The sequence below is a fragment of the Pezoporus wallicus genome, unplaced genomic scaffold (genome assembly GCF_028554395.1).
Source record: "Pezoporus wallicus isolate ANWC-B61680 ecotype Strahan unplaced genomic scaffold, APGP_CSIRO_Pwel_v1 contig_6814, whole genome shotgun sequence".
Lineage (NCBI taxonomy): Eukaryota > Metazoa > Chordata > Aves > Psittaciformes > Psittacidae > Pezoporus > Pezoporus wallicus.
Window position 1 is genome coordinate 3,050,172 of NW_026639755.1, and position 15,217 is coordinate 3,065,388.

Below are 15,217 nucleotides of genomic sequence, written 5' to 3' on the forward strand. Positions count from 1 at the left end.
GCAATACCTGATGGACATTGTTTTGTGTCTGTTTCATAGAATCATAGAATAGTTAGGGTTGGAAAAGACCTTAAGTTCATCAAGTTCCAGCCCCCCTGTCATGGGCAGGGACACCTCACAGTAAACCATCTCACCCAAGGCTCTGTCCAACCTGGCCTTGAACACTGCCAGGGATGGAGCATTCACAACTTCCCTGGGCAACCCATTCCAGTGCCTCACCACCCTTACAGTAAAGAATTTCCTCCTTGTATCCAATCTAAACTTCCCTTGTTTAAATTTTAACCCATTACCCCTTGTCCTATCTCTACAGTCCCTAATGAAGAGTCCCTCCCCAGCATCCTTATAGCCCCCCTTCAGACACTGGAAGGCTGCTCTGAGGTCCCCACGCAGCCTTCTCTTCTCCAGGCTGAACAGCCCCAACTTTCTCAGCCTGTCTTCATACAGGAGGTAGCAGGCTTTTATGCAACCTAATACTCCATCTCAACAGTGATTAGAAACAGCTGCACCTTTAGATTTATAAACCCTTAATATAAGTAGTTTGGAAGACAGTCCAAAGGGTTTCATCATGTCATTATGAAAAGACAAGCTTTCGTGACTTTTAAGTTACAAAGGACAACCGCATCTGCAGAGATCTGAGTATTAGGGAAAAAGGAAAGCTGACTTTTACTATGGTGAAAGTCAGATGCTACTGTGGGAAGCAACTCGGAATGAGCAAAAAGGGAATGAGCATCCTGAAACTCTACTGTCATCAGCCAGAAGGATTAGTCCTGATAAACTGCCCTGGTACTGACAATTAGACATTTTTGTGACAGTTGGATTGGGCTCTTAACAACTTACATCATCTGCATCGTTATTATAATGCTATGTGCCATTAATTCATGGTGATAATCATGCTTATTCCTGGAAGAGACACTGAAATCCTCCCATGCATTCCTTAGTTCCACTGCTCTAAGCGACTGGTAAGAAGTTGCTTTTGCTACACACACACACACCATCCACACTGGCCTACAAGTATGTCTGAGCAGCCACCTGTACTAGGAACAATACATTTGCTGCAACTTATTTGGAAACAGGAATCAAATGAAAGGCAATCCCCTTCAGAAACTGGCAAGATTCTACCATCAGATTAGGAAACATCACCTAGCATATGTCTGCCTGTGACTTACATAAAATAAAATGTATTAGACAAAGAAATCCTGCCAGATTTGCAGTTTCAGAGTCTGCCTGAAAATGTCAGCTAGTCACAGGCTGCCAACAGCAGACAGACACCGCAAAACTAGACAGGTCTTTAATACAGTGATAGGGTGTGTGCCCTCGCAGAGCGAATTCTCTCATGCCTCAAACTTTGTCCACTGGTACAAGGTCTTTGATGTCACGGGGACCAGTCACTCACAAACTGCAGAACTGAGGAGGGAGAAAATGAGATTTCTGGGATGCAGTGGCAGGAGGAGCGTTTTCCTAGTGTAAACTTTCCACCAAGGCAGGAAAGACATGCAGAACAATGCCTGCAAAGTGTCCCATGGCTGCACTGTGATTCAGGGGAGGTCACTGCTGTGGGACTTGCAGGTGAAATGTGAGCTCAGGGCTGCCAGCATGGAGTCCCACAGGAGGAGCATGAAACGGTGAAGATGCAGAGCAGACAATGAGGAATTCAGTCAGTGAAACACTATAGGAGTGCCACTCCTCAGTGATGCAGTTGAAATGGTGAACTGAAATGGGGCAGGCCACTGTCTGTCTGTATAATCACGTACTTAGGATGTCTCATGACTCTCCTACTGCCCTGCATAGTGTAACGTTAAAAACCCCTCTGTTCTCAGGGAATAGAACACAGGAATATCCGCTGGGTAAATGTGTATGTGGACTATTATTTGGAAATAGGAACTATTGTTTTAAGTTCTGGTTTGCTTAATTATTCATTACTTGCTGCTTCAATTATGCATGAAAAACCTCAAGTAGTTCTGAATTTTCTTTGGGCAATGCAGACTCCAAGGCATGCTAAGAAAGTTAAGTAGTGAGGTGTCTCTTCCTTCCATTAGTCAAAAGAGAAACATAAATTACAAGTCAGCATATAATTCTCTGCTTCTTCACACAATGATTTAAAGTCGATTGAGTACAATTACTTCATACTCAGCATATTTATTGCTTTATAAAACTTTCTTGCTCCCACAAAGAACAGGCTTCCAGGCACTTTTCTGAACAACAGTATTGTTAAATATTTTTTGATTATTATTTCCAAAAACCACGTTTTACCTTTCAGTTGTTTTCAACTTATTTTAGCAGTGTTTTGGGGAAGCAGTTAATACGCACTAATGCTCTTCCTTGAACAGGGACTTTGCTTAAGTGCTTTTCTGAGCAAAACCTCGCGTTTATCTGTCCGTTTGTCTGAATTTAAAGTCATGATTATTTTGGTATCTCAACACATTCTGCAAATAAGCCACACAAAAGTAGAATACAGCTTCCTCTCCTCATCTCTCCATCTGCAGCATCTACACATCCTAATGCATCCCTACCCCATCCTTGTTTGTGTTGGACAAGACACAGCACATGCTGTGATCATAGAGGAACTACCTATATTTTTTCTTTACTGACTAGCCAACAGACAGGTTAAGTGGTTGATCAGCTGGCTGCATCTCTAGTCCAGTAAGCATTATGTAGCTGAAACTTGCTTTTCAACTTACAGACCCCAACCAAGAGCTTGGGGACTCTTAAGTGATCATGGCAGAGGGGTTGGAACTAGAGGATCTTAAGGTCTTTTCCAACCCTAACTATGCTATGATTTGTCACTACTCTGCTCAAACGAACATTGTATCTGTGAATTCTATTTCTCTGTTATTGAGCTCATGCTGGCTAATAGTTTCACAGTTCTTTAGAGAGCCTGGCAGACAATGTGACCGCAGGAACTTTGTTTCCTCATGAAGTCTGGAGGAGAAAAAGCCAAAACCAATATTGAAATTTATGAATACTTTTACCAAATTAATAGCTAAAAAAAATCATGAATGCCACAAAGTTTATTTTGTATTTCTTACATTAATGTTAATAATTATCTCTTTTTTTTTAGTACTTGATCAGGTCTGGTAATGCTTTAGTCATCAATTTGCAAACTGGATGCAGTTTGCAAAGCCTTTTCAAAGTGTTACTTTCCTTTAGTCCGCTTCTTGTCATTGTCAGAGCTGAGCAGTTAACTTAATCTTGTTGATGCTGGTGATTGCATGAGGAGGCATTTAAATTTTAATATTAGTTGCGGTAGAGCTCTGTGCATAAAGATGAGCCTTAATCGCTTTTGAATTAGTTCACTTCTGCTGTCAGCAAATATTCTCCCTCTCTGATGCTCTCGGACTACTCCACTCACTACCTATGGTAGAGCAATTCGGCAGTTTCTATGGATGTCTACAGTACTCTCATTGCATCACTTTATTCAGCAGAATGCCAACAGCAGTTATCTTCTCCAAAAAGAGAAAAAAAAATTGCACATTTGAAGAAGTACCTGTTAATTTCATGTAAACCATCAAAAAGAAAGGGCCACTAGAGGGAAGTAAATCCAACATGCTTGAAGAAAATAAAAGGCTAGCTCCTCAGCTACTATAAATTAATGTAGCTAACAGAATGGGCTGGATTTACAACAGCTGAAGATATCATCCTATATTCTTAACAGAGATACAACAATTGAAGATTTTATATATTTCTGAAGACTGATGTATTTCAAAGAGGTCTAGCACTTCATGCAATATGGATACCAAAAACTTCAAAACAGTATGTAACAAAAAATTACATATAAGAAGGTGGTATTAACACAGGATAAATACGTTCTGCGATAAACACGGGGATAACATGGGATAAATAATATATATATAGTATTTATCTATATCTATCTATCTATAAATACTATATATATACACACTACTATAATACGGGATAAATATTAACATGGGATAAATACTATATATATCTATCTGTCTATAAATACTATATATATATATATACACACACTACTATAATATGGGATAAATATTAACACGGGATAAATACGATCTAGATGTTCCATATTAGCCATAAATCAAAAGAGAAAATTTGGTTTCAAGCACTGTGTCTGAACTTCTGGTAATGTAGTCCTTGCACACATTAAGATATTTTTGATTTGTTGTCACATCACAGAATCATAGAATAGTTAGGGTTGGAAAGGACCTTAAGATCATTCAGTTCCAACCCCCCCCTGCCATGGGCAGGGACACCTCACACTAAACCATGGCACCCAAGGCTCTGTCCAACCTGGCCTTGAACACCTCCAGGGATGGAGCATTCACAGCTTCCCTGGGCAACCCATTCCAGTGCTTCACCACCCTTACAGTAAAGAACTTCTTCCTTACATCCAATCTAAACTTCCCCTGTTTAAGTTTGAACACGTTACCCCTTGTCCTATCACTACAGTCCTTAATGAAGAGTCCATCAGGTATATAATCTTGGATCTTTGTTTTCTACAAACCTGTGTGCAAACCGGCAGCACCATGCAATAAGTACTATCCCTTTCAGCGTAATTAAGATTATAAGGAAAGACTGTAATAGTGAATTTACTGTTTGGAGGCATAGACGGAAAAAGAAATGCAACGTAGAGGCGATTATTTAGTATTTTTGGTAAATACGGCAAAAGCAAAACTATAAAATTTTTACTGATAGCTGACTACCAATACAAATAAAAAAGGGCACAAATGCTTTTATCTGAGAACTTCAAAGTGATTTATAAACATCAGTAAAATCTCTGCAATGTTCTGAAGTTTTAGTTCTACAGCTTCCTTTTCTGAGGTTAGATGCCCTAGTTTTTTCTGTATCACTTATTTATGACTAAAAGTAACTCACAGAAATGTTTACTGTCCTCTCAATAATTTCCATCAATGAAAACACCATTAATCTTTTCCCATTTTTCATATGACATTATCTTTTCCTCTTTTACTGCTAAATATATAGTTACTGTGCTTACAATTTTATACAACCACACCGCTTGCAAGCCTACAGAAATGGTTTTATCTTTATAACCACATTTTATAGACGCCACCATTTCACTTATTACAATGCTTTCTCCTGCAGAGCTCCCTATTTATACCCAAATAAACTGACAGATATTCTGGAAATCTGGTCTTAAATTCTCTGAAGCCCTTCCAACAGCATTTTTAGTAACGTTAGAATTATTATAGGGAATGCAAGCAGTTTACACTTTAGAGTTTATTGTCAGTGTGTCACAAATTATCAAAACATCTTTTCCCCGTTTTGAGTAAACTGCAGTGAAAATCTACATCCTTAAACCAGGAATGGGCAACAGAAAAAGACGTATTATTTCTTAAAAGTCCACCACTTAAATACACATCATAAGCTGTGTTCACACAGCTGTTAGCCAGTCTAAAATCAAACCATATCTCTGGTGACCTTCACCTGTGCATGCTTGGTGACTTGCATTTAATACCATGTAACAAAACATCTAAAAGTAAATATACATAGCAGTAGCTTCTGGTACCATGGTGTTTTTTTTCCTTTAATGAGAAAGGAAAAGGGAGATATAGGCTCACAACATGATACACAGCCTTAGAGTTTAAGAAAAATCTCCGTGCAAGGCATATATAATTTTAGGCATCTTACAGTTTTTCTCTTACCATCCTCACATGAACAACAAGTCAGTAGTTTCTGTGTTGTTTACTGAATATTATTAGTATTATCATTACTGTCATTATCATCATCACAGCAAGCTGTTAATTTTTGTATGCCCAAAGGCAAGCAAGTAATTACTTACGCATCAACACAACTACTTGTCCTAAATAAACAGGTAAGCAGATTTTTGCAAGCCTCATCAGTGAAGGAACCCAAGGCCTTCCTACAAGTGGAACACTAACAGGATCCTCCTGAACATTAGCAATTTTACTAAATACTTTCATATTATCAAAGGTCTTCTACTTAAAACGGGAGCTTTACCAGTTTGGTTCCTGTTCTACATTAAACACTTCAGCTACAGTTGCAATGTCACTGCACAGCAGGTGGAAAACATTTCTGGAACAAATGTCAGCAAGGGATCATTTTGAAATAGCCTTCTCATCTACAGTAACACAAGGCAGAAGACAACATTGCTATATAGATTGCTTTGTTGGTAAGCTACAATGCTGTTTCCTGGCACAGCAAGTGTTTCTAAACATGGAAAAGGAATAGGCTGCAGAAATAAACAAAAACACAGAGCTCTTAATTTCCCATGTTTCTCATAAAAGTTGACCTTGGACATCAATTTGAACTGAAATTGCAGGAAAAAGCTGCTCAAAACCAATAATACAAAGTTGACAATTAAAGAAACAAGAAAATCTATTAGGATACCTCACATAAGGAAATGGTTCATACGGATGCTCAAACACCTTACAGTGAAGCATGCTGTATTAGTACTATGAAACAAGGATACTAAAGGAAGTGAATTCACTTTCATTTCACCTTTGAATTCTGAAGTTGTAATGGATACTACGGTGTTTTATTCTTTCAATACTAAAATTGTAAGGAAAGACATGGAAAAGAACCAGATGCAGAGTCCAGTTATGATGAACCACTAATACAGTCAGTCTCAGGTAATTAAAGCTTGCACTTAATTTTAAACAGGAAGGTATATTTTCGTGCCCTGTGTAATGGGGTCAAGGCCAAGTGCCAAAAGCATTTAATGCCCTCATCAGCAGAAGCTGAAAGTCCTCACAAAAAGCAATACCACTTAGCAATCTGCAAAACATCCTAACTTGCTGACCCAGACTTCCAAGAAACAAAATGATCCCTCTTAGACGTGTATAGATGACAGGGGCACAGTAACAGACATACAGCACTGGCACTTACCATCTTGGTCTGTGGTAATCGTGATAGCTGTGAACTGCTTGGGAGAGAAACTCAGCTCTGAGACCCCATTCGTGGCTTCTATTTCAAAGGTGTAGTTCACGTGCGACACAAAGTCAAGCACTGTCACAGAGGAGTTGATGAGACCGGTGTGCCTGGGGATGAAACGGATACCTCCCCCACAGATCTCACACTGGCTGGCATCAGACCCACATTTCTTACAGATGACACTGTAAGTGAGATCTTTTCTTCCTCCAGTATCACTCGGGGGGCTCCATTCCAACATGAGAGCTGTTTCATTAATGTTAAAAATCACATTCCTTGGAGCAGAAGGTGGCCCTGCGGAGAAGGAGGGGAAAGCCTAATAAGTGACAGTTGTCTAATTTGGAGAGAATAAATAAATAGATAAACAGATAAAAGAAACCACAAAAATATGTTAGTCTTAAGGCATTTATTTGCAAATAGAAACTACAAGAGTTGTATATCAGTAATGTAAAATCCTTGAAAATTAAGCAGGAATAATAAATGGGTGAAATCATAAAAAGCTGAATAATCTAAATAAATTAGAATTAATACAGAAATAATTTAAGGCAACATAAAAGTGACTTGGGAATGTCAAACCTAGACTCGATAACACGAACTTGCACTAAATAGCTCGTGATCTTGTGGGATGCTGCCATAGAGCTTTAACCACAACATTTACTTCCTTATGTTATGTCAAGGAAGGTAGGCTTTCCTGGTGCTTATAATCTTTGATGTTTTAAAAGAGTCAAATTGAATGATAAATAAATAACAGCGTTGGAATAACCACCAGAGATAAAATTGTTTGCATTAGTTCTGCAGTGCCAGATATTTTTTCTGTCCTTCACTGCTTATCCCGAGGGATTTCTTTGCTGCTGTTCATTAACAGAGTTAGATGGCATCAAGCCAAGACTATTAGGCACAAGAGACAGTTTACAAGGTTTTTTCTTTCCCACCTGCCACCTCATCAGCATCAGTATAACAGTGAAGACATCAGCCTTGCAAGTTAAAGGTCTAATAGGATGGCCACGAAGCAGGAATACAACTAATTCTTAAAGACTCTGGAGAGGGATGCAAAACCAGTTGCAACCTGCAGACTATAGGAAAGCTCTCAGCTAGCAAGCAGGTGGTAAAGCTCTCTATGCACTGTCACATGAAGTACAAGTGACCCATTTCCCATGGTTCCTGCAACAGGCAACGCACATCCAACTAGTTTTAAGCTGTTATGCTGCTTTACTGTGTAGATCACATGTAAATCCTCTGAGGCTTCATATATCAGCTTCCACAGTACAATGGAAGAACTTTTCCATTTCTTATTATATTATTCTTTTTCCACTTAAGATACTTCAACCAAGCACTTAGAGACACATAGTTTTAAAAAACAATTTGCATACAGTCCCAAAATACGTCCATAAAAATCATGTAAGAAACACAGATTTGGCAAAATGAACTCCAGGCTACAGACTCCAGGCTTTGATATATACAAGATGACTGTGGCTAACTCTACTGGTGATCTCTGGGGGCTTTGGAGCTGAATGAGTTGAATAAGCATTATATTCCAGTTCTCAACATAAAAATCACAGGGCACATGGATTGCAATGGTTAGCAGAACTTTGAAAGCTTTTATCTTGCTTTGTAGCTTTTCATGATTTATACAACTTGCCAGCAAGACTTAAGAGATATTGTTCACATTTTGAGTGAGCTTTTCATTACTCCAGGGCCTCTTAAGCAGACTGAAAAACTATGGGAAACATTTGCAAATGACATTAGCTAATTCTTACACAGAATGTATTTCACCCAACAAATTGAAGAGCACAGTAAATCTGAGAGTCAGATTATTAAAATATCACAATATTCTTCATAAAAAACTGTGAGACGAGAGGAGAACTAAACAAACAGAGAGAAATATTGAACAACACTCTTGTAAATTCCAGCTCCACAACTTATAGCATGAAGGCAAGACCTTATGCCCAAAGGGTGGTCAGATAAATGATCAGAACTTTGCACTAGGAAGGACATCGAAATATCAAAGCTCATAACATTTCACACAGAAATCAGGATCTGACATCTCAGGAAAAAAAAGTTGAAACCCAACAAACCTACTTTTTTCAAATTATTCATTTGAAAATCACTATTGCTTTCTTCTTTAAATCTGCAATTACTGCAGCAGAATTACTGATGAGCTGATTTGATTTTTGAACTTTTAGCTATTTATTTGACCACAAAAGAAGTAGTCATTTAGAAAATCAAGCCCACGAGTAGTTCTGACATATGCAACTACAACTGAAATAAATCCATTTATTCAAGCTCTTCATTCTTGAAGATGACCCTGAATACTAAACTGGACCATACTTTAACAGAAAACATTACTATATCTTACATTTTACTAATGAACTATACAGCAGTAAGGATCTATACAGGTGTACCTACACATAGCAGCAGGAATGAATAACAACTTTAATGAAGGAAAGAGGCAGTAATAGTTGCAGGGAAAAAAAAGTCACTATTCACCAACAGCTGTAATTTTTAAGCGATGCTCTCTGCTTTCTTCTGTGGCATAAATGTGGGTATAAAAGTTGGAATGCTTGTAAAGGGAAAAAAAGTTTGTCTGCTGTGGGAGGGATAATGTGAGCTAACAAATGTTAAGGTTTTCTGTGAACTGTAGTTGAACATGTGAGTTATTTTTTTCTTCCCTGTATTTATTTGTAACTTGAAATAACTGAGGCTATGTTTTCATTAAAATTATTTCTGCCCTAAAGTAATGATGAGTTAGCTGCTGGATTTCAAGCACTTGATAATTAAAATAACTGGAAGTGCTGCTGCTTTGCATTATCTTACTAGTCAAGAAAGCTCAAATTGTTTTGAATGTATGATTGTTTATTCCTATTTCTATGCGTGCAGAGTTTATAGTTAGCAGCCAAAAATCCCTGGAGAGTAAAGATCTGTTATTTTTCAGTTTTTATCAAGGAATCATTTAGCTCATTTGTGGTTCATTTGTACTGAGGATTGATATTTCTGGAACCTGTCAGATGAAAATTATAATTTGCAATTGTTATGATCACGGATAATATGTTGAGTATTTCCTTCCTGATCTTTTATTGTGACCTTGGGATAAATCTAATACTGAAGCATCTGAAATAATGTAATATCTAAGTATTTATAAATACAGTTTGTTAACAAAGGCTTATTATATTGATACATCATTTTCCAGTGGTGTGGAAAACAGCCTTAGAGATGCTGATGTGGTCCAAAAGCCCCTTCCAACCTTAAGAGTGTCTCAGATTGACAAATCTCTAAACTTCCCAGAAAATTACTGTTCTAGCTACTCTGGAAAACAGTCCTGAGATCAGAATAAGCTAAACTAAGCACAGATTACTTCAGCTTCAGTTCTTATTATTTATGTGTGGAAGCCAGGAATAATTATGTTTCTTCTAAAAACATGCTGTGAGAATTAAATAATGACTGGTCTTAACAAATTCCCACTGTTAAAAGCAATGAGGAGTTTTAGGATATGGAGGATGAGCCTTAATTGCAGTTACATATGTGCATAACTTTAAGCAGATCAGTAATCCCCTTGAAATAATTGGTAATACTCATGCACTTAAAACTAAGCATGTGTGTAATTGCTTGAAGGACTGGAGCCAATGTTTTAAAAGTGGCTTAAATTTAATCCTACATAAACGATAGATATAAGGACAATGGGTCATCATGGCTCATTTTTTTTTCATGTTACTCCTTCAACTCTGGCAGGCCAAAGTAGGAATCGGTGTGAATCCAGGCAATAGAAGACTTTTATCCGGCTTTGTCAACTTCAATTTTCTATCAGACTTTTGTTGTACTGTATGTAGACTGCATCGATACAGCAGATAAAATACACTCCTTTAAAACGGTATTTTTTATTTGCACTGGAGCGTGCAAATAAATTCCTATATTAATGATTTGGGACATAATCCTCAATTGTAAGAGAAAACATGAGTTATTGTACGTTCCCATTTCAAAGAACTGAGAAAACAACAATTACGTTAGCGGTGTCTGAAAGTATGCGATTGTCCGCCTGCAAATACAGAAAAAAACCTGTGACACATTTCATACTCAAGGCCCCTCATGCCAATTTGCATGACGATTAAATAGCTTTTTAATTGCTGTTAAATTATGCCAGTTAAACTGTGATTTCATGCAAATATTAAGCTGTAATGGCATGCAGTGAATCATTTACTAAGATTTAGAACTTGGAACAAAGAGAGACAATTAATTCTAATCCTCAGATTCAGCTAAATTATGTGTCACTGGGCTTTTATGAACGTGGCCTGATTGCTTTGTTATCATTTATAAATTATACAAAGATTATGTGACACACTGGAAAGACTTGGCAGCAATAACCCTTCTGCAGACATCTGTGTGCAAAGCTCTTAGGGATTTCCTGATATTGATTTCTAACGAAAACAAGTATATTGGTAAAAATGATGGATCCTTTCCTCACAGTAAAATTCATGACTTTGCGTTTTATGCAAACAGTTCAGGTGGATGAGCATTAAAAAAATATGCAGCCCTTCTGCTTCTTAGATGAAACACAGCCTCAGTGCGAGCAGCCTTTTGCTTCATTTGCACATTATAATGTAAGAAGTGTTTCTACAGTCTCTGGAGAGTAGACTGGCACTGCTGTCTTATGGAGAAGCAGACCCACTGCAAAAGCAGCAGAGCTGAGTTTCTGCCTCATGCAGTGCTTCACACCTCATCTTGCTTTGCATACCCTTTCCCTCTGTGAAGTGCATTTTGTCCTTTATGGAAGGAGAGAGCAAACCCAATGCTGCAGAAGCCTAGTGAGGGCAATGCAGTATTTTAAGCACTACAGGGTGATGACTGGAAACAACTTTGTCGCTGTTTAACTGAGAAACATCTGTCACCAACTACTGGACTCTTAGACGTGTGGGTTATTTGACTGCTGAATTCAAAGTAGGAGGCCAAAATTAACCAGTGTCTTCTGAGAATACTCAGAAACAGCATCTGGCTGTGCCTTTTGAGTTCATAATTGCTTTTTTATATGCATATGTGTATATAAAAACATCGATTTGCAGGGTCACTTGATGTAGAATGCTGTATTACATTTTTTTCTTTTCACAATAACCTATTCTTTTTCTGTGAGGAATGGAAGCTAGTGACTGCAAACCAACAGTCCAAATCTGTGTGCAATGGTAAATTGCAAACAAGTACATATATCCTTAGATATATATATATAAAACTAACAATAGAGGCAGTAGAGCCAAAGACTTCAAGCATGTTGCTTAATTTTGCTGCTGGAATACAGCGTTGACTCAACATTAGAGGATACAGCTTGTGGCAGACTTTACTGAGCAGAGCATCAGTTTGTCAGGTTCAAAACTGTTTTGAGCATAACATGAAGAGATGCATTGAGACACCCAATATAAGCCTGCCTGCCTTTGATCTTGAAAAGAGGGATCAATTTATCCAATTACATTGTAGTGGGAAATGTTAGAGTTTATGTACAGAGTAATCAGACGGGGGATTAGATATGATGCTATTTGTTGCTCACTGCGTATGCAGAGAGATCACTGATAGAGTACTCACATATGGCAAAGAAATACAATAAGGAGAAAGGGTAGCAGCAAGAGATTGATAAGAGGTGCCAATCAAATGGGAAAAGGCTAGGAGAAAGTGATTAACAATGTACCCTAATGTAATTTTCATTCCTCTTATTAAAATTGGATTTCTATTATGCTTTTCTGCAAAGTGCACACTCTTCTTTTACAAAATGGGAAATGTTCAATTTTGGAAAAGCATACAGTATGCACTTTCACAGAATTAATGAAAGTAAATTTGAAGCTCATCTTGAAAAAAGTGGATGCTGGAAGCTACACTCTTTAATTTCAGTCTCTTAAATCAAGGTCTTTATTTTCCATAATGCTGCATATGCAAGTTTTCCACTGACAAATAGTTCTGGAGCGAGGAATACTGCCTGACCCTATACAGGAATGAAAAGAGGGAGAAAATAATATATCTACCTATCTTAGGCCTATAGCTTTGCAGAACTTGGGGAAGCAAATAAAATAGGTATGAATACGGTGGGTTCAAAATGTTCGAATATGAATAAATTTGTAAGGAGAATCCACTAGTCATTCTTCAACCCAAGAACAACTCTCTTTCAAAACATCACAAGAAAACTTTCTCATCTCTTCTGTCACGTGTCACATGTCACAATACAAATGTACAAATGTAGGGGCAGATCTGCCCTGAAAGTGGTTATGTAGCAAAGGCATTTTCTTACTGCACAGCCTTTCCTATTTAGTCAAATCGGCTCATTTCCCCCCCCACCTTTTCAAATCCTTTTATTACAGTAAAGCGTGACAGTTTTGACGGAGCAATCTAAATTCCACTCATATCTGTATCTTTGTTTATTAAATTTAAATTAGCCACATCTGCACACATTCACCGAAGGCAGTGAGGTTGTATTCATGACAGAAACATAATTTTAATAACCGAGAGCATAATTTGAAAGCAGTGGGGCTAAAGATACCACTTAGGGAATAATTTGGCCTGCAGACTCTTCATTACTGATGAAGCACAAGAAGATACGAATGCAGTCTGCCTGTCACGAATGTCAGTGTCATTTGCAGAGCTGACAATTAGTGAAATAATTATCATTATAGGTATAAGATGAATACATCTGCTGTTACAGTCAATGAAGTACTGCTACGTTGCAGTCTAGGCTGAATAAGAAGCAATGCATGGAGACCCTGAACCATGATGTGGTTCACAGCCTCTTTTCTTTCTTATTTGTCGCAAATTGGGGTGAGATGGGGCACTGGTACTCCTGTTGTGGCTGATTTCTTCCCTGCCCTCACTTACTCGATTGCTTTGGCTGACCTCAGCAGGGAAAGAGAGGTCTGGCACCAAGTCTTCCCTGACAGTTTTCAGCCAAAGCAGCTCTCAGCACCCTGCTTTTGTTTGATAAAGCACCACGGTGTTGTAGGTGCCTATTCGCTGATGCCACAGGGCTCTTACGCTCCTCCCTACCGTATCAAGACTAATGGGTAGCAGGGCTTAAAACTGTGCTTTGAAAGGTAATTATGGAACCATAATGCCACGTACGGGTAATTTTTTCAGAGGAGAACTGTCTTTTGGAGATGAAAAGCCAGTGACTTATAAATAATATGAAGCACTTTTGCACAACGCATGAATAAAACTATCTTTCTAAGCATGAAACTGTCAGGAGTGCCTGGGATGTATATCAGTTCTGTGGGTAAGATTTTAATGGCCTGTGCTTGGAGCACTCATTTGAGTGGAGCTATCTGTAATCATCATTTTCCTGCAGAAAGTCTGGAACAGCACTGCTTATTCCATTACGTGCAAAAAAAGACGTGCCTTGCTCCAGAGCGAGCGGACAGCAGATTGTGTGCATTGGATTGGGGTGCCTCTCTGAACCCTGTCTCCCTTAAGGAGCTGGAAGCTGACACCCTTCCCCTCTGAAAACCCTTTGGTTAGATCAGACAACTTTCTGCTAAGTACTTTGAATCTGAGGAACACCATTTTTAGTGACTATTAGGAGACGGACAATGCCTTGGTCTACATAATGACTTCAGGATTACAGACTGTCTATGACTTTGTAAATCAGCTATTGCAACAGTACTTTGTTTTTATGGTTCCATCTTTCAAGCTTTTTGTATACTTTGTTTGCCATGTTATTTTTGATAGAATTCTGTTAACAAAAGGACTGTGGCACAAAATTTACTGGAATCAAATCCTCCACCAGAAGAGCTAACAAAGTACTAGACAGAAAACTAGGTATCTCAGAGAATTTTCCAATAGGTGTTAATAGGATTTTATGTGTAAGTAGAGTATTTCACCCACAGATTTTTCAATGCTGCTGTTTGTTCCCAATTTTGAGATTAAACAGGTATAGTTGCTTTACGATCAATAAATGAATCCCAGGGAGCAATGAACCATGAATGAAAACCTATGAGGAATATTTTATTACGTAAAAAGAAAATTTATGTTGTATGTTTCTAGACATGAGCATATTGCTCAAAGTAATAAAAATCTATCCTCAGAATTTCTGCCTCTAGATTGCTGGGCATCAGTTTTGTCTTAATGTCAAATTTAGGTTAGTTAAAGGTTAGTTAGGCCTTAGTGGCCTATATTGGTCTGTACTGGTGCATAGTGGTCCGTACTGCTCCATACTGGGATGTGTAAATCTGCAGATGACACCAAGTCGGGTGGGAGCGTTGATGTGCTGGAGGGTAGGAAGCTCTGCAGGGGGATCTGGACAGGCTGGATCCATGGGCTGTGGCCAATGGGATGAGGTTCAAGAAGGCAAAGTGCTGGGAACTGCACTTGGGCC

The 15,217-nt window shown here is 38.3% G+C and overlaps 1 protein-coding gene across 6 annotated transcripts in view; it reads right to left on the minus strand.

Moving 5' to 3' along the window:
- Nucleotides 1-15,217, minus strand: part of EPHA6 (EPH receptor A6) — a 467,936-nt gene that overhangs the window by 211,557 nt on the left and 241,162 nt on the right. For all 6 annotated transcript variants that reach the window (XM_057415936.1, XM_057415931.1, XM_057415932.1 and 3 more), the window contains one exon: nt 6,844-7,179. In XM_057415936.1, the coding sequence (XP_057271919.1) occupies nt 6,844-7,179 (336 nt within the window). The remainder of the gene's footprint in view (nt 1-6,843; nt 7,180-15,217) is intronic.